This window comes from Pongo pygmaeus, chromosome 7 (assembly GCF_028885625.2).
Source record: "Pongo pygmaeus isolate AG05252 chromosome 7, NHGRI_mPonPyg2-v2.0_pri, whole genome shotgun sequence".
Classification (NCBI taxonomy): Eukaryota; Metazoa; Chordata; class Mammalia; order Primates; family Hominidae; genus Pongo; species Pongo pygmaeus.
Genome location: NC_072380.2, coordinates 23,389,469 through 23,413,829, shown reverse-complemented (window position 1 = coordinate 23,413,829; position 24,361 = coordinate 23,389,469). Strand labels below are relative to the sequence as shown.

At 47.7% G+C, this 24,361-nt stretch overlaps 1 protein-coding gene across 4 annotated transcripts; it reads right to left on the bottom strand.

The window, feature by feature from the left end:
• Positions 1-514: 514 nt before the first annotated feature.
• Positions 515-24,361, bottom strand: R3HCC1 (R3H domain and coiled-coil containing 1). 4 transcript variants are annotated; one of them, XM_054498035.2, is made up of 8 exons: positions 22,903-24,361; positions 8,226-8,353; positions 7,707-7,844; positions 6,314-6,917; positions 5,259-5,431; positions 3,447-3,517; positions 1,972-2,067; positions 515-829 (listed from the first exon to the last, which is right to left on the bottom strand). In XM_054498035.2, exons 2-8 carry the CDS (start codon positions 8,231-8,233, stop codon positions 699-701), a joined length of 1,221 nt encoding a protein of 406 aa, XP_054354010.2. In that variant the 5' UTR covers positions 8,234-8,353; positions 22,903-24,361; the 3' UTR covers positions 515-698. The 4 variants fall into 4 exon arrangements, with proteins under 4 accessions (XP_054354010.2, XP_054354012.2, XP_063525426.1 ...); XM_054498037.2 differs by lacking the exon at positions 22,903-24,361 and adding an exon at positions 20,771-20,862; XM_063669356.1 differs by lacking the exon at positions 22,903-24,361 and adding an exon at positions 14,100-14,178.

Here is a 24,361-nt window from a genome sequence, read left to right as displayed (position 1 = left end):
TCCCAGCAATTCCCAGTGGCAGTGGGGGTGGCTGGCCTAAGCCAGCCACTCACTCACTCAGACACGGGGACTTCTCCTTGCGTCAACAGCATGCTAAGGCCCAGCAAACTAGAGGGTAGGTAGGACCACCTCGGTACCAACTCCACTCAAACCACAATTGATGAGGGCATTGGCGCGCATTCATATCTCACCTCTTGCCTTTGTTTACATTTATTTTGCAAGAACTGGCACTGACAGGTAACACCAGGACCAGCCCAAGGGGTCCCCAGAACTGTCCCACAGCACAGGCCAGCAGGCTGGATACCTGAACTGCCAAAGGAGTGTGGGCAGGTGCTACACAGCAGGTGCAACCCAGCTCCCAAAATTGGGCAGGCTGTGCACAGAGGCCCTGCAGGCCCAGTGGGGATCCTCCCAGCCAAGCTCCTCAAGTGACCTTCCTTCAGGAGCTGCCCGCCTGCACTGCAAGGTGGAACAGCACCCCCTAGCGTCCCCCACAGACCACATTTCAAAGTGATCACATTAGAACAATGTGAGTTTTTATTTTTTTTCTCCCTTTCTGGGACTAAACTAAAGCCCACCATACCCCATGGTGAAGCTCGAGGGTGGCGCGGGGCTGCTCCGGCGTCTGTGAAGGCTTATGGTGTTGGGGGCGCCAGCTACGTCGGGACGCAGATCCAGGCCGGTTGGGTCTCCAGGCCTCAGGGCGGCAGCGGACCCCGGACAGCAGGCCGCTCTTTCTTTTTGTGTTGGAGTCCCAGGGCTCGGGCCACCAGCCGCCGGGCCACAGTCACATTCGTCTGCGGCCTCTCCTTCACCAGACGCAGGAGTTCTAGAAGGAAAGCCCCACGGTGGGGACCTAAACACAAGGTCGTGGCTGCCTCTCCCCCAGCAACACAGCAGCCGCAGAGGCCATCAGAGCCAGCCTCTCGTGTGACACGTGTGGGGCCTGGGCCCAGCTGTGCCCGTGGTGTGGCCAGATGCTCGTGAGAGGGGGCCCACTTAGGGATCCTGGCCCCCCCAGGGGATGCTGACCCAAACCTGTCGCCTCTCCATGCCCTTGTTTCTCTGTCTCTATAGTAAGGGGGCTGAGGGGTTCATCCTGCATACCTCCCTGCTTTTTAGGGTCCTTTGGGAGGGGTATCAAGTCAGGATGGAACACCCAGAGCTCACAGACCTATGGACAGGATATTTATTGTTCCAAGAAACCCTGGACCATGTTGGCTACGTAACCACCCACGAGAGCACAGCTGGCCTCGGCAAGCCTCTTGCACGTCCATTTTACTAGTTGCTACTTTGAAGTGATGGAAAACTCGTGTCTAAAATCTCCCACCATGGTTTCTGGAAGGAGAAGGGGAAAGGGAGGCACTAACGGTTATCTGGTACCTTCTATGTGCCCTCAGGGCTCCAGGCAGGTATGCCAGGCTCTCATTCAATCCTCCAGACTGAAGAGTCTGCTTATTTTACAGAAGAAGAAACCAACTCACACACTGAGTGACTTCCTCAGTGTCACTGAGACCAATTGAAGTAACTGACAGAGCCATTTGGGGGTCCCGGAGAGGACCCCAAAGCCTAGGCCCTTCCTGGTCCTATGGGATACAGTTTCCAGGGCCCTCCAGAAAAAAGACCAAGCTTTTCCCTGTGCCCAGAAGAGGGTATAAGCAGGGGGGCCTCCCTGTACAGCAGCTGGCAGATGCCACTCCCCAAGGGAGACCCCTGCCCCAGACCCGCCTAGGCCTGCTAGGGAGGGGGAACACAGCCCCACTGGCTACTGCAGCCCAGGGCTCCCAAACAGCAGAGAAGTCAAGAGGGAAGAATGAACAGAGGGGAAGACCCTGCCCAAACCAGACACATGCACACACACACACGCATACATACACACATACACACATGCTCACACACACACACGCATGTACACACGCACACACACACGCACACACAGCCTCCCTATCCAGGGACATCCGCTTTCCTTACTTGGCCTCTGCAAGGCTTTCAGCTTTGACTGCTTGGTTCCCTGCGTGAGGGGCCGGATCTTGAGCACCGAGAACTCCCGGGTCAGGGCTTCAGCAGCTGTGGAAAGAAAGCAGGTGTGGAGCCACTCCCTCCTCCTCAGGACCCCGCGGCACACCCACCACCCCAAACCCATGCAGCCGTGTCGTGCACCTATTCAAAGCTCAGGGCAGGGCTGCTCCGACACTGCCCTGGATGGGCAAGAGACGACTGCCACCTGCTTGCCTCGTGCCCCAGAGCCCCACAGGCCTACACAGGGACACCTGCGCTCAGAGGACACTCCCACCCCAGGCTGGTCGGGGAGAGCACTGGTGAGGCTGTGATTCTGACATCAGAAGAGGCGGGCTCCCAGTTTCCAAAGCCCCAGGGCTAAACACAACCTCTCTCCCTTTCACCACTCAAGACCCTCCAGGGAACATGCGTTCACTGCCCTGAGTCACGCCTGGCGTTGCAGCACCCCGGCTATTTACAGAGTATGGCAGAACAGAGCTGGGAGAGGCTTCAGGTCCAAGCTGCCCACTGTTCTACAGAAGAGGAAACTGAAGCCAGGGAACCTGCTCTCGCCATAGTCTGTGGAGACCAGAACGCCATGGCCAACCCCAGCCAGAGCTCATTCCTCTCGCAGCACAGGGCAGCCTCTTGGCCTCCCTCCCTGCCTTCCTTTCCACAATCTCCCTCTCTGGGGTTTGAGACCTCACCCTGCCCTGTTCCCTCCCTAAATGCTGCCCCCTCCCTCCGGACTGGGCCCCAGCAGCAATGGCGCTCCCAGCACCCAGCTCAGGTTTTCAGAAGGCTGTTTCTGGGAAGCCCAGTAAAGGGGGCGTGGCGGGGGTAACTATAAATTATACCAAATGTAAGCACGGTGGTGTGGCAAGGCAATGCAGGCAAGTGACTGAGGGGGACAGGAGCACTGGAGTCATGAGGCAGTGTGGTGCCCCCAGCTGTGACACCGAGAGGCTGTGTAACTTGAAGTGAACCCCTGGCACTCTGGGACCCTTAAGTTTCTCCAGCTGTACAATGGAGGTAACCTGACCTACATCTTGAGGCTGAAGCGAAAATCGAGTAAGAATGTGTCTACTTGAACCATATGAAATCTCCGCAATTCAAATGTTTTTGGCCGTTAAAGCAGCACTTTGCTGTGGTTTCATTTAATACAGGGACATCTGTTGGGCTTGGCCCGTGACCTTCCTCAGCAAAGGTCGCCTGAATCTGATGCCTTTTCATTGAAAGCACTAACACAATAGGAAGGGCTTCTTCATTAAGGCGCATTATTATGGGCCAGAGACCACTCAGCTCCCCCTGGGTTTTAGGCTGGGAACAAAACCCCCAGAGCCCACTGGCTCAGCTGAGCCTGCGCCCAGGAGATGGTGGCCTCCACCCAGGGTCCTCCCTCTCAGTGGGGATCCGAGCAAGGGCCGGGCCCACCAGGGGTGCCTTACCTGAGGCCAGGCAGGGAAAGATGCCCAGTGCGTGAGTATCATCCACCCACTGAATCCTGAACCCCTTCTCTCTGTGCGGGGAGAGAGGAGACAGCACATTCAGGAAAGCAAGCGGTCAAACTCCTCTTCGAATCCCGTAGCCACACCCCCTCGCCTCCAGCCCGCAGATGCCATGAGCCCCGGGCAAGGTCCCATCTCTTCTGGGACGGAGACAACCATTTGCAGCAAACTTCCTCTGAAGCCCATATGGTCGGGTTCAGAAAGACAAATGTCACTCCTGTCAATATGTCAGGCAGGTCACCAGTTTCTAGAACTAAAGAAGCCAGGACTCAGAGAGCTCATATGGCACGATGCCAAGGAGGAAGAGACTCCTCACAGGCCTGTCTCAGCCCAGCCAAGGCCATGGGGTCTGAGGCTGGGGAAGAAAGGGTTTCTGTGGTGGGGGAGGGGTATAGGACCTCAAACCAGCAAGGCCACCATGCTCCTGTCAGCTTTATTCCTATTGCTCAGGAAGGTGCCACCTACCCTGCAGCCTGTGAGAGGCCTAAGGCAGTGTGGCCCCACCCGGGCAGAGGAAGGCACAGGGGCCCCAGCCTGCTGCACCATCAAAGTATAGAGAACAGAAGACCAGAACGTGTTGCCCCTAGCCACCCCTTCGGCTCTCCTGCTCAGGGGCAGAGCGCAGGGGAAGGCTTTAGGAAGCAGAGTTAACGAGGGCCACGCGGAAAGGGATTTCTTTTTTTTTATTTTTTTTGAGAGGAAGTCTCACACTGTCACCCGGGCTGGAGTGCAGTGGCGCAATCTCGGCTCACTGCAAGCTCCACCTCCTGGGTTCACACCATTCTCCTGCCTCAGCCTCCGGAGTCGCTGGGACTACAGGCGCCCGCCACCACGCCCAGCTAATTTTTTTTTTTTTTTGTATTTTTAGTAGAGACAGGGTTTCACCGTATTAGCCAGGTTGGTCTCGATCTCCTGACCTCCTGATCCGCCTGCCTCGGCCTCCCAAAGTGCTGGGATTACAGGCATGAGCCACCGCGCCCAGCCACAGAAAGGGGTTTCTGAAAGCCTAGGCAGAGCTGGGCACGGTGGCACATGCCTGTAGTCCCAGCTACTTGGGAGACCAAGGTGGGAGGATCACTTGAGCCCAGGAGGTTGAGGCTGCAGCAAGCTGTGATCACACCACTGCACCCCTGCCTGGGCAAAAGAGCAAGAACCTGTCTCAAAAAAAAGAGAAGAAAGCCTGAGCAGGAACAAAGAAGGGGAAGGGGAGAAGGCAAAATGAGAATAAAAAGGAAAAGAAAAAAGAAGGAAAGACAGGAGGGTAGATCTAAAGGCATGTGGGGAAGCTGAGGAGGAGGGAAGTCGTGTCTCTCACTACAGCCTCTGGCCACCATTCCGACCTCCACTCTGCCCCAGCAGGCTGCTCAGTGCACCCTAGAAACAGTTCCCACATGGAGGTGGCCCATAGCCTGCTGGAGACACACTGAGCAGCCGCTGGGAGGCAGGCAAGAGGACGAGAGGAGGCTGCCATGTCCCTTGAGACTGAGGGAGGGTGAGTGGCGTCCTGGCAGGCGTATGGCCATGCAGGGGGGCAGCCCAGGTCTAGGGCCTCCAGGGTGTGTCTACAACCAACAAATAAGTGCTCTCTTTCCCGAGGGACGGCCGGCAGGGAGAGCTGCCCAGGAATACGGAGCCCAGGCAACACACCCACTTTCTGTCTCTCTTGCTGAAGCATTAGGCGCTGGGGGTGGGGCAGGCAAGCACCCCCAGCTACAAAGGGGTATCCTAGCTCCTCTCCCGGCCACCACTCACTGGAACTCAGAAAATGTTGCCAGCAGGTCCTCCGTCTTGAGCACTGGTTCAAAGTCATAGATCTCTACCACGTGGGCAAGGTCCTTCTCTCCAGGCAGCTCCTCCACGAAGGAGGACGTGTCCAAGTGGATCTTCTCTATCTGAATCTCCTTCTTCGTCAGGTTGTCTGTGATCTAGGAGAGATTGGACCCTTTAGCAAGGGGAGCTTGGACACGCAGAGCTCCAAACCACTAGCCCGCGCGCTAAGAGCTCTGCGGGGAGAAGGGGTCCACCTGGCAAAAGTCTGGGAAAGGCAGCAGCAGGCAGGCTGGGCTGGAAGGTCAAGACGTGGGTTTTACGGGAGGGCACTTACTTGTATGGAGTCCGCACTAAGTGACTGGCAATTACACACATAATGTTCCATAGAATACTGAAAACTATATTCTAGAAAGCTGCTTTACAGATGGGGAAACTGAAGGCCCAAGAGTGAAGTAATTTTTCCCAAAGTTGCAAAGTCAGTAAGAGGCAGAGCTAGGCAAGTCCAAGACCTTTCCCTCCCCTACTAGCAATGTGATATTTGGCAGGTCTGTGGTCTGCATTCTTCATGTACAAAATAGCCATAAAAGATGCCACCCTCCCAACCGAACCCACAGTCAGTCTCAGGGGCAGTCGCACGGTCCCAAGGAGACAAGATTTATAAGCTAAAACTTCAGGCTAAAGAGTAATTTCCATGACTGGCATCCGTAACACACAACGATGAACTTGCACACAGAGTCCATCTCCATGACCTAGTGAAGGCTGTATTATCATCTGGTTTTAGTTTCAAAAGAGGAAACTGAGACTCAGCAAAACAAATTAACTTGTCCAGGGTCAAGCAGCTCCTACATGGCTGGGCTGGGACCCAAATCCACACCTCATCTCCTGTGTTCCCTAAGGAATCCCTGTCACCCAACACCCAGCCCTACCTCCCCTTGCACATCCCCTGCTCTCCACACCATAACCCTTGGTCCCCATCCACCCACGGCCACACCCACCTCACCTCCGCCCTCCCTTTCTGGGCTCAAGAGCCTCATCACCTCCTGCAGCAGCTCACTGTAATCGTCCTCCGAGCAGCTGCTGGGGCCGTCCTCTTCCACCTCCTCTTCGTCCTCTTCCTCCTCTGCCACCAGCCTCTTCTCCAGCGGACTCTCCTTCCCCTCTTCCAGGTCTAGCTGCAGGGTGGACCCAAACCGTGTGGCCATCTCCACCATGTCTCCCTTCCCTGACTGACTCTCAGGCCCCGGGGGCTCAGGGCCAACAGGGTCCAGCAGTGGCTCATTCTCACACCTTTGTCCTGGGCCCTTTAGGTCCTCTATTCCCTGAGTCATCAGCACAGGGAGTCCCTGATCAGAGTTGGGGTCTCCAGCACCAACATCTCCAGGCTCTTCTGGGTCCCTGCCAGCTGGGGCCTCTCTCTTGAGCCCCGAGGTAGAGGTCAGCCCCCATTCTTCCTGCCTGCGCAGCACCCGGGGCACATACAAAGGCTGGTCTGGCTTGCGTCCACGATACCACCGGCCAGCCCGGGCACCTCGGGGAACCGCAGCTGCTCCTTGGTTGGAGGTGGGCCGAGGACCGTGGTACTTGCTGGGGTAGGAGGCAGGAGGGCGGCAGGGGCCAGAGAGGCCATCCGAACTGGGTACCCTGGAGCAGGAATGGGAGGAAGTAATCAGAGTGTGTAGGGGCCCAAAGGAAAATGATTTACTAGAGCCACTTGTCATTCAAGAGAGACATTCAGGTCAGCATTAGGCAAAAACCACAGCCAAAATGACCCTCGAAAATCCCTTAGGAAGGCATCACAGTGGAGCCTGTCACTTCTGAATGAGCACAGAGCAGCCAGCTTGCCCTCTAGTGCTGTGATCCAAATTAGAGATCAGTCCATCTTCAATTACACACCAGGGGAGGTAAGCTCTTGCATTTAAGAAGTATGCTATCAGAAAAACATGTCACTTCAAACACTAGGATCATAGTCATTAAAGTAAGATGCTCACTGTGAGACGCAAAGGGGAACAGAGGGGACCGAAGCCCAGCAGGTACTCTTCTGGTCTCTGTGGGGCACAAGCTCACTGAGAGGAATGCTAGGGAGCGCCCCCCGCCCCCATACCCACTACTTAAACAGATCTCTCTCTCTCTTTTGGCCCAACCGTATAGCTGATTTTGCCAAGTGAATTCCACAAACTGCATATCTGCTCCACTGTTGATGCAAAAGGCAGCCCTGGCTGAGCGGCTGCGTCTAGGAATGGCAGCAGCCCTGGTTGAGCGGCTGCGGCTAGGAATGGCAGCAGCCCTGGCTGAGCGGCTGCAGCTAGGAATGGCAGCAGCCCGGGGGTCCCAGCCCTGGATCCACCCAGCCCTGCCCTTCCAAAGGCTGACCAGCTAGCTGGCCACCCACACACCACGGCTGCAGGCACTCCAAGGTGGGAGGCTACACACCTGATGTCCTGGTGACAGATGACCGTCCTCCTCTTCCATCCCTCCCCAACGGAGAAGCTGCTCAAGAGATCAAAATTCTCTGCTGTTCTATGGATCAGGTACCGGAGGCGACTGGAGAGTGGGGGGAAAAGAAGAACCCTGGGAAGGGAGGGGAAGAAGTGCTGAGCAGGTGTCCAGGGCCTGGCCCCTACCAAGTCCACTCCCAGGTTAATCGCGGATTAACACTGGGCTCCCTTCTGCCCCCCTGGGTCCCAGGTGGACTGCAAAGGATTTGAGCATAGATAGAGGTGATCGCAGGGACCCACAGGTCCCATCCCCATCCCTGTGCCGGGCCCCTTCAGTCTCGGGGTGATGCTCAGAATTACAAAGATGCAGCTGAAAGAGGCGGCTGGCGTTATTAAGACTAAAGGCCAAGGTCTGAGCCAGCTGCCAGGCACCACCTGGGGGAGGGCACACAGGCAGCTCGGGAACCCTGCCCTTCCCAGCAAGGGGGCACCCTCGCCCCTCACACAAGCCTACTTTGACATCTGCTTCTGCAGCAGAAAGCGGTCCAGTTCCTCCTGGATTCGGTGGACGAAGTCATTCTCGGCTGAGGAGAGGAAGACACCGTCCAAGCAAAGAAGGGCCAGGGTGACAGGTGGGAGAGCCTGTAAGAGAGACGGGCAGGGCCGGGTATCAGAGCACAGACCCCCGAATCACCCGAGACCCCGCAATGCTGGCACCGAAAGGACCTTAGAAACCCCCTGGTCCACGGCTCGGCGGCGGGGAAGTAATGCCAGGGACCCCCGGCAAGTCAGGGGTCAGGGAAGGGGTCTCCCGGCTCCTGCCCAAGGCTCTCGTCCCCGCCTGCGGTCGGATGCTGAGGGTGGCTCCACACCCTGCACTGCGCTCCTTCCCGAGGCTCATGGGGGCCTGCTCCGCGCAGCCCAGCTGCCCCTTCCCACCGGGGAGCCCAGGGTTCGGGACGACCACCCCCCAGTGCCGCCGCACTCACCGCGGCCTCTCGGCGCGTCGCAGCCGCCCTCGGCGTCCCCAGAGGCCAGCGCGCCCGATCGCCCCAGAGAGGCCCGGGCCGCTGCAGAAACGCAGCGCCACTGCGCGGCCTGGGGGAGGTAACGCAGGAACGGGAGAGGGAGTGTTCTTGTCACCTATTGGGAGGGGGCGCACCTGCCACTAACACAAACCGCTTCTCCTAGAGCGACACGACTAGCTTTCATATTCATCGCAAAACCGAGACCCAGAAAGGTGAAATAACTTGCCTCAAGTTGCACAGATAGTACATTCCATAGTCTTGGTCTGATTCCAAGATGGGCTCTTTTCTTTTTTTCTCAATGTTGGCACAGTCTTGTATGATCAATTAAGTTCAACAAACACTTTTGTTCAGCTACTATTAGGTTGGTGCAAAAGTAATTGTGGTTTTGCCATTAAGTAAAAAGCCGCAGTTACTTTTGCGCCAACCTAATAGTACTATATGCTAGCTAGCGGCGGTGCTAGGGTTTCCCATTCATTGTTCCCCTCCCCAGGGACCTAACAGAGGAATAAAGAGGAAGGAAGTTTCTGAGCACCAGATATTTCAGCACTCTTGCCCATCATTGCCCTTCCTTCTCCCGCATTGATGTAACCTGTAAAAAGGTCTAATTCACACCACAGTGGCACTGACAAGGCATGCTAGCCTTGTGGGTTACTGGGTTGGGCAGCCACTATCGCAGTGATTTGCAGCTACTCTGCTCCATCCAGAAATAATTCCAGCGTCCACCTTAAATGGGGCTTAAAATTCTTGCCATCAGACAGCCTGTGGGATGGATGATTATAATCTAGGACACCAGGGTTGAAATCGTTCTGTTCCCTGAAAGTAATTAAAATGCAATCCCTTGGTCACTCTGAATCTGGAAGCACTGACCTAAGGGCACTTAAGACCTAGGTTTTGGTCAGGGATGGGGCAGTCTGAGTGGGCTCTGACATAAGGCACAGGCGGGATGGGAGAGGGAGGGCTGTCCCTCAAAAAGCTGACTGGGAGAAGTGGCTTGGGGATGGAGAAATGGAGAAAAAATTAGGTGCATTTTGCTGTCTCACAATTTTTTCCAAAGCATTTCTAAAAACGGCAGTAGCATTATATTATATTTACAAAACCTATCTTTCCAGATACCCAGCAAGAAGAATATAAAAGGACCTAGAATAAAGACAAAACCAAAGTGCAGAGAGAACTCAGGGAGCTGCGTCATGAATTTTCTTTCTGGGCATAGTTGTGAGAGGAGCTTCAGGAGATCTGACAAGTCCCCAGTGCCCTAGACTGGAGGGCACTCAACTCCTGGGGAAAAAGGATGAGCAGAGAGCACCTGTTTGGATTCTGGTTCCACCAGCCCTACCCACGCTCCATGCTGGCTTAATGGAAGTGGGAGCAGGCCACACCATGGCATTGTTTTGTCTGCCCAGGTTCCCTGGACTAGGCAGTGTGAGGCTGAGAGGCAAGTCCACTTAGCACCACATGCTTTCTCTGAAAAGAGGCCCAGCTTTTTCGACAAAGTGGCTGTACCTCCCCGAAATGGAGGAACAAACCCAAAACCCAGGAAGCAAGCCATGTCGCTGCCTCTTTAGAGCTGGGTCATGCTACTGAGGTGTTCAACAAATTCAGAGACTCAGTAGGAACAAGCTCCAGGGGAAGGCTGTCCAGGAATCTAGTTTCTACCAAACCCTCTTTAGGCAACTCAGAGGTTAAACAGGAAAAAAGGTATCAGTGTCCAGGTCTCCATCATGGGTGGAGGTTATCTAGAGATTCCTAGATAAACAGGGAAGGGAGTCAAAGCACATCTACCCACACCTTTAGGGGAAAACAGCAGGTAAGGCAGAATGGTTCCCATTCAAAGGTGAGTAAATCCAACAAAAGCAGCACAAAGGATGGGCAGAATTTCTACAGAAAGAAAGAAAGAAGGAAAGGAAGGAAGGAGGGGAAAGAGAAAAAGAAAGAAAGAAAGAGAGAGAGAAAGAAAGAAAGAAAGAAAGAAAGAAAGAAAGAAAGAAAGAAAGAAAGGAAGAAAGAAAGAAAGAAAGAAAGAAAGAAAGAAAGAGAAAGAAAGAAAAGAAAAGAAAGAAAGAGAAAGAGAGAAAGAAAGAAAGCAGAGCAGGGAACAGATACAGGATAAGAATATTTTGGAAGACTCTCTTGAGAAAACAAGAAATTTCCAGTTAATAACTGCTTCACACTCTCAAGGAAGTCAAAGCCTGATTTCCATGTTCAATGGGTAAGCTATGAATTGAGATAAAAGAGAACTGTCAGAGCTTTGGAAAGACGTGAAAGAGGCAATCATGTTCATCATCAAACCAGCAAAGCTAGAGTCAACAATGCTGAAAACAAATCAGCGATATGGAGTAAAGGCTTACAAAAATCAAGATAGTTACTACTTATTGACATAAAGCTTGCCAAACAAATTGCACTTTAGTGGGGCCAGGCGTGGTGGCTCATGCCTGTAATCCCAGCACTTTGGGAGGCTGAGGCGGGCGGATCATGAGGTCACGAGATCAAGACCATCCTGGCTAACACAGTGAAACCCCGTCTCTACTAAAAATACAAAAAATTAGCTGGGCGCAGTGGCGGGCGCCTGTAGTCCCAGCTACTCAGGAGGCTGGGGTAGGAGAATGGCGTGAACCCGGGATGCAGAGCTTACAGTGAGCCGAGATTGCACCACTGCACTCCAGCTTGGGCAACAGAGCGAGACTCCGTCTCAAACAAACAAACAAACAAACAAAAAACAAATTGCACTTTAATCTTTGTAGCAGCCCTCTCAGATGAAAATTGTTACCCTTATGGTATGGGGATAAACAGAGGTTTAGCCAAGGGAGACCCAGAGAGTTGAAACTCAAACCCAGGTCTAGCCTGTCAACCCCCTGCTCTTGAACACTGTAAGGTGAAGACTCTCCAACTTTAGCATGTCATTAAAATTGTCTTTTTTTTTTTTTTGAGACAGTCTCACTCTGTCACCCAGGCTGGAGTGCAGTGGCACAATCTTGGCTCACTGCAACCTCCCGGGTTCAAGCAATTCTCCTGCCTCAGCCTCCCAAGTAGCTGCGACTACATGCATGCACAACCACACCTGGCTAAATTTTTTATTTTTAGTAGAGACTGGGTTTCACTATGTTGGCCAGGCTGGTCTCGAACTCCTGGCCTCAGGTGATCTGCCCACCTCGACCTCCCAAAGTGCTGGGATTACAGGCATGAGCCACCGTGCCCAGCCTAGAATTGTCTTAATCCTGTGGCCAATAGCCAGGCACCAAAGTCAAGGGTTAAATAAATTAGATGTACCCTATCAGTGGGAGAAGCAGGCTGGGTGTGAGCTACAGAATTTTATCCAAAATGGGAGGTGTGATTGAAAGATTATGAAAGGATTGAATCCAGGGCACATGGGGTTGCAAACGGCCCCAGTTGAGGGGATGAACCTGGAGTCCCCCACTGCCATAGTGACCCTAAATGACAACCTAGCACACTCTCCTTGCCACGGGCAGGATCACCTTGGGCACCTGCAGCTCTGAAGTCTGTGTTTGAGTCTAACAACTCCTCATTCCAAGCAACCACAGCCTGCCTGAAAAGGTCATGAATACAGGCATTGAATTGTCCATGCAGTAAGCTCAGCTTGTTTGAGAAGACAAATTGTTCTCTTCATGCTTAAGTGTCTTTCCACCCCAGGAAAGTTAGGTTTACGAATATCCAGTTTACGTTTGTTATTTGACGTCATTGTAATGTTCACATGTGTTTGGCATATTAGTGAATCTGTCTAATACATTAGGTAGTGATTCCAATTTTAAAAGTAAAATGGATCTCAGGCGTACAATTTTAAATGGGCAGATATAAGAGAATTTGATGAAGTTGTAAATACTATTACAATACTAAAGAGAACTAGATTTACAGTATTTTAAAATCAGTGAGGGTTGTTGAGTATGGCACATAGGAAGGTCTTGCTTCATAGCCGCTGGGTGATCCATTTAATGTGTTTTAAAAGGAAATCAAGACTTGGGGGAAGATGGAAAAAAACATACTTTTTCCTATTCCTTCCACTAAATACAACTAAACTTCCTGGATATCATATGTAAAACAAGCATAAGAAGACTCTGAAAGGTGGAGAGAAGAAAGAAGGTCAGCTAGCGACCTCACGGCTCAAGGAATGACAAAGTGCTAAGTTTCCTCGGTTTTCTTTATGCCCTAAATCACCAGACTTGCAGCTTGAGGAAGCCAGAAACTCAACAATACCAATGGATACAGACTAAATAAACACAAAGTAACCCTCCAAAAGCAAAATCCCAATAAAAACCCTCTTTTTCCTTGTAGGAAATGGGTGAGGAAAAGGGCAGCCGAGCAAGACAGAAAACATGGCAAAAATGACTGCTCTACCCCAGCCAGACAGCATCCCCAGCCACATGAACATGGGCCAAATGGGAAGCCTAGGTTGTCGCCCTCACCAGGTTGTAATGAGCACCACAACCTGTCCACCAGGACGAGGTCAGAGAAGGCCAAGTAGCAGCTGGGATTTTCAATCCCTCCAGGCACTAATGAGCCTCGCCCCTTGCAATGTCGGTAGACACCCCTAGAGAACCTGGACTTCCACCCCTTACCCGGCAATAACAAAACTCCCTTCCCACTCCACCCTGAGGTGGCATTAGAGGAGGCCTAGTGGACAATAGAGCTTTCACCACCACCTAGTAATCAAGAGGCCACCCTACCCTCTTGATGTTAGTGCAGGCCACATGAGGAAAAACCACAAGGTGCTTCTACTCCTCCCAGATAGGAAGGTATCTGTGGAGGTCTAGTGGGGACCTCCCACTCCCACCCAGCAGTAATGAGGAACCCCCATTCAGGTGTCAAAGGAAGCTGCATGGAGAACCTAGACTTTAAATCCCACCTGACAGTAACAAGGCTTGCCCTCCACTCCTCTGCTTGAGTGGTGTCAGAGAAAGACAGCTGAAACAGAAGGCACAAATAAGATCCAGCATCTCATAACACCTAAGATGTCCAGCATTCACCTGAAAATAACTTGTGATACCAAGAACTAGAAACATCTCGGACTCAATAAAACAGACAATCAATAGATACTAGCTAGCACTGAGATGCCAGAAATGTTAAATTGTCTTACAAAGATTTTAAAGCAGCCACAATAAAAATGCTTCGACAAGCAATTATGACCACCCTTGAAACAAATGTAAAAATAGTTTCAGCAAAGACCTGAAAGACATAAAAAGCTAAAAAGAAATTTTAGAATTGAAAAATGCAATCACAAATAAAAAGCTCAGTAGCAAAATGGAAGTGGAAAAGGAAAGAAACAATGTATTAGTCTGTTCTTATGCTGCTAATAAAGACATACCCAAGACTGGGTAATTTATAAAGAAAAAGAGGTTTAATGGACTCACAGTTCCACATGGCTGGGGAGGCCTCACAATCATGGTAGAAAGCAAAGGAGGAGCAAAGCATGTCTTAGATGGTGGCAGGCAAGACAGCATGTGCAGGGGAATTCCCATTTATAAAACCATCAGATCTCAGGAGACTTATTCACTATCATGGGAACAGCATGGGAAAAACCCACTGCAATGATTCAATTACCTCCTACCGGGTCCCTCCCATGACACTTGGGAATTATGGGAGCAAAAATTCAAGATAAGATTTGGGTGGGGACACAGCCAAACCATATGAAACAGTGAACTGGGAAACAGAACAATAGAAATCACCAGTCAGAACAACAGAGAGAAAATAGACTGAAAACAAAAATGAACAGAGCCTAAGGGACCCATGAGACTATAACAAAAAGATTTAACATTCCTGTGATTGGTCACCCCAAAAGAAAGGAGAAAGAGGGTGAGGTTAATAAAGTACTCAGAGAAACAAGGGCTGAAAACGTTCCAAATTTGGAAAATAAACCAACAGATTTAGAAAGGTGAGTGAACCCGAAACAGTACAAAACCAAAGAAATCCATGCCAAGATGTAGCATTACTAAATTTCTGAAAACTAATGGCAAAAGAAAAAAAATTGAAAGCAGCCAGAAAACAAAAAGAAAACAAAAACTCACCTTACTTTACCTATGAGGAAAAGCTATTTGAATGACTGTCGATTTCTTATCAGAAACCAGAAGAACAAAAGAAACGGTATAAGATTTTGCAAGTGCCAAATGAAAACTACTAACCCAGAATCCTATAACCCATGAAAATATGCTTCAGCAATGAAGAGAAAATCAAGGTATTCTCAGATGAAGGAAAACTAAGAGAATTTGTTGGCAGGAGACCTATCGTAAAAGAGTGGCTAAAAGAAGTTCTCTAAACAGAAACAATTTTTTAAAATATTTGAGTATCAGGAAGGAAGAAAGAACAAAGTAGGCAAAAATATGGGTAATTATAATAGACTTTTTTCTCCTCTTAATCTTCTACATTATGTTTGCTAGTTGAAAAATATAACTCTAATGTGGTTCTAAGTGTATGTCAAGAAAATATTTAAGACAATTATAAATGGGGGAAGGTAAAAGGATGTAAAGGGAGGTAAGCTTTCTGGACTTCACTCAAACTGGTAAAATGACAACACCAAAAGATTGTGACAAGTCATGTAATACCTAAAGCAACCACTGAAAAGGATATAAATAGATATATTTTTGAAAGTAATAGACGAGTCAAAGCAAAAAACAACAGAAAAGGAAAAAAAAAGAACAATCAAAGCAAAATTGCTTTAAAAGAAATTTTCAAGTAACCCCAGGAAGACATTAAAACAGAAAACTGAAAAACACAACAAGCAGAAAAGAAAATAGCAGACTTATACTCTAACATATCAATAATTACATAAAATGTAAAAGTTCCAAATATAACAATTAAAAGACAGAGGTGGGAATAGTCGTGTAAAAAGACAACATTTAAGCATATGTTATCTGCAAGAAGCTCATTTCAAATACAATATAGGCAGGTTGAAATTTTAAAAATGCAAAAAGGTCTATCATGCAAACATTAATTAAAGAAAAGCAGAAGTGGCCATATTAATATCAGATATGGTAGACTTAGAAACAGAGAAAATTACAAGAGACAGAGAGGGACATTATATAATGATAAAAGAGTTAATTTACCAAGAAAACATAGCAGTCCTAAATATATAAGCATCAAAGAGAACTGCAAAGTATGTAAAACCAAAACTCATAGAATTCAAAGGAGAAGTAAATAAATCTATAATTACAGTTAAAGACTTTCTCAACAATTGACAGGACAACTACACAGAAAACAATCAACAAGGATATAGAAGAAATCAATAATACCATTAATAAACAGGATCTAATCAACATGTATAGAACACTCCAGCCAACAACAGCAGAATACACATTCTTTTCAAGTGTGTATGGAACATATTCCAAGGTAGATAATATCCTGGACCATAAAGCAAACCTCAACAAATTTAAAAGAATTGAAATGATATAGAGTATGTTCTCTGATCACAATAGAATCAAACTAGCAATAAATAACAGAAAGGTAGCTAGAATGTTCCTAAACACTTGGAAACTAAACAACATACTTCTAAACAATCCATCAGTCGAAGAGAAAATCCTGAGGAAAAAAAGAAAATTCACCGAGTAAAATGAAAATTAAAATAGACCTTATCAAAATTTGTGGGGCACAGGTAAACAGTGCTAAGATGAAAATTTATAGTACTAAATACATATATTAGGAAAAAAGGAAAAGTCTCAAATCAAAAGAAAAAGATCAAAATAAACCTAAAGAAAGGAGAAGGAAGACAATATTAAAAAGAGCAGAAATCAATGAAACTGAAACAGAGAAGCAGTAGAAAAAATCAACAACAAAAGCTGGTTCTTTGAAAAGATCAGTAACATTAATAAACCTCTAATAAAACTGACACAAAAAAAGAGAGAAGACACGAATTATAAATATCAGAACTGAAGTAAGGGATATCATTACAGACCTTGCAGACAGCAAAAGTCTAATAAGGAAATACTATAAGCAACTTTACACACATTCATTTGACAACTTAGTGAAAATATCCAATCCCAGAGTGTTACTTAGTCATTCCATTTATATAAACTTTTTGAAAAGACAAAATTTTGGAAATGATGAATAGATTAGAGTTTGCAGGGGTTAGGAAAAGGGAGTAGTGAGTGGCAGGATGTGTTGGGGAGATTGACAGAGTAAGATTAGTAAATTGCACTGATGTCAATATCTTGGTTGTGATATTGTACTACAGCTTACAAGATGTTACCACTGGGGGAAACTGGGTAAAAGGTACATGGGATCTCTCTGTATATTTCTCACAATTGCATGAGACTCTGTAAGTTTCTCAATAAAAATTTCAATGGAAAAAGACATCAAATATATCAAATTTATAAATAGAGTTGTAATGTTTAATAAAAAATAAAACTGCGACCAAATGTTTAAGTGAAATTTGTTCTGTCACTTTAAGTTTGACAAAGTTGTTCTCATTTTATAAAAAGATTAGATATATAAATAAAATTGTAATACTTATAAATTAAAATTTAAAACAGAGTAAAAACTACGTATTTAAATGTTATTTTTATAAACTAACATAACTTAAAATCTGAGTAACTAAAGTCTTTTGTGAACAAAAGCCACTCTCAGACATGAAAAGCTCCACATAGAGGCCGGGCACGGTGGCTGACGCCTGTAATCCCAGCACTTTGGGAGGCCAAGGTGCGCGGATCACGAGGTCAGGTGATCGAGACCATTCTGGCTAACATGGTGAAACCACATCTTTACTAAAAATACAAAAAAATTAGCCAGGCATGGTGGCGGATGCCTGTAGTCCCAGCTACTTGGGAGGCTGAGGCAGGAGAATGGTGTGAACCCGGGAGGCGGAGCTTGCAGTGAGCCGAGATCGCGCCACTGCACTCCAGCCTGGGTGACAGAGCAAGACTTCATCTCAAAAAAAAAAAAAAAAAAAAAAAAAAAGAAAAAGAAAAACTCCAAATAGAAAATTACATGGAATTCAAAGAAAAGGCCAAAGGGATTCAAGCAGTTAAACAAAAACATAAATATTGGAGATTTAAAATATGGACAATTAGTATACCTGAGGAAAAAAGCAAAATTACAGGAAAAAGAAATTAAATGCAGGCTGAGCACGATGGCTCATACCTGTAATCCCAGCACTTTGAAAGGCCAACGCAGAAGGATCACTTCCGCCTAGGAGTTCAATACCAGCCCTAACAACAGAGTGGCCAGTCTCTGCCAAAAATTTAAAAAATTAGCCAGGCATGGCTGGGTGCGGTGGCTCATGTCTGTAATCCCAGCACTTTGGGAGGCTGAGGCGGGCTGATCACAAGGTCAGCAGATCAAGACCATCCTGGCTAACACGGTGAAATCCCGTCTCTACTAAAAACACAAAAAAATTAGCCGGGCGTGGTGGCGGGCATCTGTATTCCCAGCTTCTCAGGAGGCTGAGGCAGGAGAATGGCATGAACCCGGAGGTGGAGCTTGCAGTGAGCCTAGATCGCCACTGCACTCCAGCCTGGGCGACAGAGTGAGACTCTGTCTAAAAAAAAAAAAAAAAAAATTAGCTAGGCATGGTGACGCATGCCTGTAGTCCCAGCTACTTGGGAGGCTGAGGTGGGAGGATTGTTTTTGCCTGGGAGGTTGAGGCTGCAGTGAGCTGTGGTTGTGCCACTGTACTCCAGCCTAGGTGACAGAGTCAGACCCTGTCTCTCACACAGACACACACACACATACAATGTAAATACAACAATATTTTATTAAAACAAAAGAAAATGTGAACTACAGGTTAAAATGGTGTTCTAGAAAATAAATATATAAATAAAAGGTTCATCCAGATTATCGTAAAAATATTTTCTCTGAGAATTAAAAAAATGAATTTTGATTTAGGTAAAATTCAAAGGAAAAAAATTAAGTGGCTAATAAATTTTCTTAGCAACTCATCTGCCAGAAAACAATGGAACAATATCTGTAGAATTTTAGATGGAAAACGTTAAGACTGGAAAATTCTATAAACTGTGATGGCAATAGAAAGATATTCTCAAACCTGCAGTCACATTCTGCCAAAAGAAATGGAGTGATGCTGGCCTGTCAGGTGGAGATGCCAGGCCATACTGGCAGACACTGTGTAGGGACAGCCTGCCACGTTTACTGCACAGCTTAACTCAAAAGACATCTTGCAAAATCCACAGACAGCTTACTTTTTTTTTTCTCTAGTGACCTCTTCAATCTCTTCCAGAATAGATCGCCCAGACTAGCCTCTTTGATAGCCTCCAGCTAATCATTAGAAAAATCACCCTGCCTAGGCTGGCACCTTTTTCTTCTGTGTTTATAAATCCTCCCACTGGTTTGTTTATTTATTTATTTAGGTCTTTGTCCCTTGGTAAGAATCTAATGTCTGTCTCCTTGGTGTGCTTGTGAATTAGTTACCCAGCTAACGAAATATTTCTGAATTATGCTTTGAGATTCACGGTCCTTCCTGGAAAGCCACTGGAAGATATGGTCCCCACAACCAAGAGATGAATTCAAATAAATGACTCACAAGCTGGGATGACCTGGGAGAAGAGACCTTGGGCTAAATAATTCATTTACTTAAAACATTCACTTAACTTAAATAATCAGAGCAATAAAATGGCATACAAATATTATAAATCTTGAAAGCAGGGCTATAGAATGTAAAAACAAAAGCAATTTCTTAATTGCCATAAATTGGGACAGGAACCCCAGAGTACATTCCAAAGTATGGTGGGGAGGAGAAGAGGCATATAACTGTGGCAAAGTCAGTAAATGCTATATTTTCCAAATAATTGCCAGAAGTTAGGGAAGTTGGTTAAGAAAGAAACACTGCCCATATAAAAAAATATAACTGGGGAGGGGAGAGGAAGCCAGAAAAAAAAAAAAAATCAGTGATAGAAGTAACACCAAAGTGTTTCAAGTAAACCAGAGGTAGGATAATTCAATTATATTACAAACATTAAAATGGATTAAAAAGAGGCTGGGCGTGGTGGCTCATGCCTGTAATCCCAGCACTTTGGGAGGCCAAGGTGGGAGGATCACTTGAGGTCAGGAGTTCAAGACCAGCCTGACCAACATGGCGAAACCCCGGGCGTGGTGGCTGACATCTGTAATCCCAGCTACTCGGGAGATTGGGGCATGAGAATCATTTGAACCCAAGAGACAGAGTTTGCAGTGAGCCGAGATTACGCCACTGCACACTCCACCCTGGGTGACAGAGAGAATGTTTCAAAAAGCGAAACATTATTATATGTTCTTTACCCAATTCACAGTTAGAACAACTCTATGCAAATTCATTTAAGGATCTAAATAAAATGATCAAAACACCATACAGGGCTAAATGGAGAAGCACAGAGGAACCATATTCACTTCAGGACAAGTCAAGGCTATTTACGCATGCCTCTAGTGTTTACCTTTTTTTAAACGGGTACTAGCAAAAGCAAATTGACAAAAAGACATAAAAACTGGAAAGGTTAGACATTTGAGGAGATCAACTTCTCACTGTTTGCAGAATGTTTGTGTTTTTGGTGGTTTTTGTGTTTGTTTGTTGTTTGTTTTTGAGACAAAGTCTCCCTCTGTCATCCAGCCTGGAGTGCAGTGACATGATCATTGCTCACCGTAACCTGGACTCCTGAGCTCAAGCCATCCTCCTGCCTCCGGTAACTGGAACTACAGATGCACGCCACCACACCCGACTAATTTTTGTATTTTTTGTAGAGACGGGGGTCTCACTATGTTGCCCAAGCTGGTCTTGAACTCCTGGCTCAAGCCATCCTCCCGCCTCAGCCTCCCAAAGTGCCGGGATTACAGGCATGAGACACCACACCCAACCTTTGATTTTTTTTTTTTTAACCTAAAAAATCCAAGAAAATCAACTAAGAAACTCTTATAAGCCAGAGCTGTTTCCAGAGGTGAAGACCATCCTGGAGCCAAGGCGGTGGGAATGATAAAAGGGCAGAGAAAGGCAGAGACGGTAGAGAAAGGGCCAGAACTAGAGAGGGAAAGTGGGAGAGACGGGAGGGTGCGGAGGTGCAGGGGCTGGTGGGAGAGGGAAATGAGTCATCTTCCCTAGTTCCCACTCTACCTGATTAGCCTCTGTGTGTGCCACCCCAGCCAGGAGATTCCCCACCACACCCCCCAAATCTCTGACACTTTTGTTGTCCCTCAGTTCCCAGGAGACCTCAACCTCTCCAGAGTTCTAGCCTCTTCTTAAAGGGCCAGAGTCATGGGAACCCAGGTAGGGTGAGGGGGTCTCCTGTGAAGGTCTCCTTACAATGAAATGACTTTGCAGAAATTTGGACACTACCTCCAAATGCAGATTTATGGCCCGGCGTGGTGGCTCATGCCTGTAATCCCAACACTTTGGGAGGCCGAGGCAGGGAGATTACCTGAGGTCAGGAGTTCAAGAGCAGCCTGGCCAACATGGCGAAACCCTGTCTCTACTAAAAATACAAATTAGCCAGGCGTGTTGGTGGGCGCCTGTAATCCCAGCTACTCAGGAGGTTGAGGCAGGAGAATCACTTGAACCCAGGAGGCAGAGGTTGCAGTGAGCCGAGATCGTGCCACTGCCCTCCAGCCTGGGTGACAGAGTGAGACTCCGTCTCAAAAAGTAAAATAAAATAAAATAATTTCTAAAAAATCCAGATTTATTTTCCCTAGCTCAAAAGCCAACCTCACATCAGAGCCTGTCTGTGGCCACATTGGGGCCCAAGGGGATGGAGGAAAAATAGATACTAAAAATGAATATTAAGCCTTTGTAACGGCATAAGAAGTACCTATGTTTAAAAGTTTAAAGGTTATGAAAAAAATGACACAAAATTGATCTCATTTACTAAACAAAAGGCAATAGAGGCTGCGTGCAGTGTTTCACACCTGTAATCCCAGAACTTTGGGAGTCGGAGGCAGGCGGATCACTTGAGGCCAGGAGTTCAAGACCAGCCTGGCCAACATGGTGAAACCCCGTGTTTACTAAGAATACAAAAATTAGCCAGGTGTGGTGGTAGGCATGGCATCTGTAATCCCAACTACTCAGAGGCTGAGGCAGGAGAATCGCTTGAACCCGGGAGGCGGAGGTTGCAGTGAGCTGAGATTGAGCCACTGCACTCCAGCCTAGGTGATAGAGCCAGGCTCCATTTCAAGAAAAAAAAAAAAAAAGGCAATAGAAAAGACGGTGAAGGAAAATATACTGAAATGAGGGCAGTGGTTGTCTCTGAGTGCTATGATGATCCTGCTCTTTTCACATAAAATTGTCTGTAATGTATGTATCCAAATGCATATCTCTATAGTGCATATATAATATAGGCATGTGATTTTCATAAGCTGCAGGATATACCTACTTTTTATTCTTCCCAAATCATTCAAAGTAGCACTATTTGCAAATTTGGCAAAATTTTGAAAATTTATTAACTCAGCAAACATTTCTTTTTTTTTTTTTTTTTTGAGACGGAGTCTCGCTCTGTCACCCAGGCTGGAGTGCAGTGGTGAGATCTTGGCTCACTGCAAGCTCCGTTTCCTGGGTTCACGTCATTCTCCTGCCTCAGCCTCCCGAGTAGCTGGGACTACAGGCGTCCACCACCACACCCGGCTAATTTTTTTTGTATTTTTAGTAGAGACATGGTTTCACCGTGTTAGCCAGGATGGTCTCGAACTCCTGACCTCGTGATCTGCGCGCCTTGGCCTCCCAAAGTGCTGGGATTGCAGGCGTGAGCCACTGCGCCCGGCCTAACTCAGCAAACATTTTTTAAAGTGACCCTCCCTTAATTGCAAAGTGCACTGATTTCCAGCCCTCCCCAGCGCAGTCCCTTTGGGCAGGACATGGCGTCACTAAAGTCACCAGAGCAGTGTCTGCCCAGCCCAGGTCCTGGGGAGGGCTGGGGTCAGCATCCTCATTAACTGGGCTTCTACTGTGCACCTGGCACTTTACATCCATTACCGCATACAATCCCCATGGAAATCCCTCAAAGTAGGTGTTATTACCCCAGTTTACAGACATAAAAATTGGGTCCCAATATTAATGTGCTACTAAATAGCAACATTGTGCTTCCAACCGAGGTGAACATCCCAAAGCTTGTGCTCAATTCCAGTGATTTCCAACAGTTATTAGCTGTGGAATCCTCTGCTCAAACAAATATTACCCTGGTGAATGAGCTTGCTAGGGATGCCATACCAAAGTAGCACAGGCTGGGTGGCTTAAACAACAGAAATCTATTTTCTCACCGTTCTAGAGACTGGAAGTCCACGATCAAGATGTCAGCAGGGTTGGGTTTCCTCTGAGGCCTGTCTCCTTGGCTGGCAGATGGCTGCCCACTTGCTGCCTCTTCACGTGGTGGTCCTTCCGTGCACCGTGCACCCCTGGAGTCTCTGTATCCAAATTTCCTCTTCTTCTTCTTTTTTTTTTTTTGAGACAGAGTCTTGCCCTGTCACCCAGGCTAAAGTGCAATGGCGCGATCTCAGCTCACTGCAACCTCCGCCTCTTGGGCTCAAGCAATTCTTGTGCCTCAGCCTCCTGAGTAGCTGGGATTACAGGCATGCACCATGTCCGATTAATTTTTTTTTATTTTTATTTTTTCCTGAGACAGAGTCTCGCTGTCAGCCAGGCTGGAGTGCAGTGGCACGATCTTGGCTCACTGCAACCTCCACCTCTCAGGTCCAAGCAATTCTCCTGCCTCAGCCTCCCAAGCTCCCGAGTAGCTGGGACTACAGGTGCGTGCCACCACGCCCAGCTAATTTTTCTGTGTGTATTTTTAGTAGAGATGGGATTTCACCATGTTAGCCAGGATGGTCTCGATCTCCTGACCTTGTGATCCACCTGCCTCGGCCTCCCAAAGTGCTGGTATTACAGGTGTGAGCCACCGCGCTGGGCCAAGTTTTTTGTATTTTCAGTAGAGACGGGGAATGTTGGCCAGGCCGGTCTCGAATTCCTGGCCTCAAGGGATCTGCCCACCTTAGCCTCCCATAGTGCTGGGATTACAGGTGTAAGCCACCATGCCAGATCCCCAAATTTCCTCTTCTTATATAGACACCAGTCTTATTGGATTAGGGCCCACCCTAACAGCCTTATTTTAACCTAATCACCATTTTAAAGACCTGATCTCCAAATACAGTCACATTCTGAGTGGAGGAGGACTGGGGGGTGGTTAGGGCTGCAATATGTGAATGTTGAGGGGTCACAATTTAGCCCATAACACCTGGACTTTAATGTTTAAATGGTGTCCGTTCTGGTGGAAGTTGGGCTGACAGGCTTGGAGTCCAACTTTCCAATTCCCTCCTTTCAATTTCCTAGAGCCCCTTTACTGCTTTGAGAGGGAAATATTAGGAAATCACTAGTTTTTATAGCTTTGGAAAAAGAGAAAATATTCAAGGAAACTCAATAAACTAAAACATCACACGAGTCATTTCTGTGAAAATACAGATGGGGCCATCAGCTAATTTAATATGAACGCTGACACAGTTCATTTGATGTTTTCCTCAACTCACCCAGAATTTCTCTGTGTTGGCCAGAATAACCTCTGAATTATTTTCCTCACCAACTTCTGCAATTAAAAGGATAAGGCCAGGCGCAGTAGCTCACACCTGTAATCCCAGCACTTTGGGAGGTGGATCACTTGAACTCAGGAACTTGAGACAAGCCTGGGCAACAGAGCAAGAACCTATCTCTACAAAAAATACCGAAGAT

Bases quoted from the DNA above. Each gene is read 5' to 3' on its own strand.
- R3HCC1 (XM_063669356.1), bottom strand. From the start codon at position 14,132: ATGATTGTGAGGCCTCCCCAGCCATGTGGAACT. The intron at 7,845-8,225 runs GTAGGCTTGTGT...CTCCCTTCCCAG, and splicing joins CTGCAGAAGCAGATGTCAAA to GGTTCTTCTTTTCCCCCCAC. The intron at 3,518-5,258 runs GTGAGTGGTGGC...CTCCCCGCACAG, and splicing joins GCAACATTTTCTGAGTTCCA to AGAGAAGGGGTTCAGGATTC.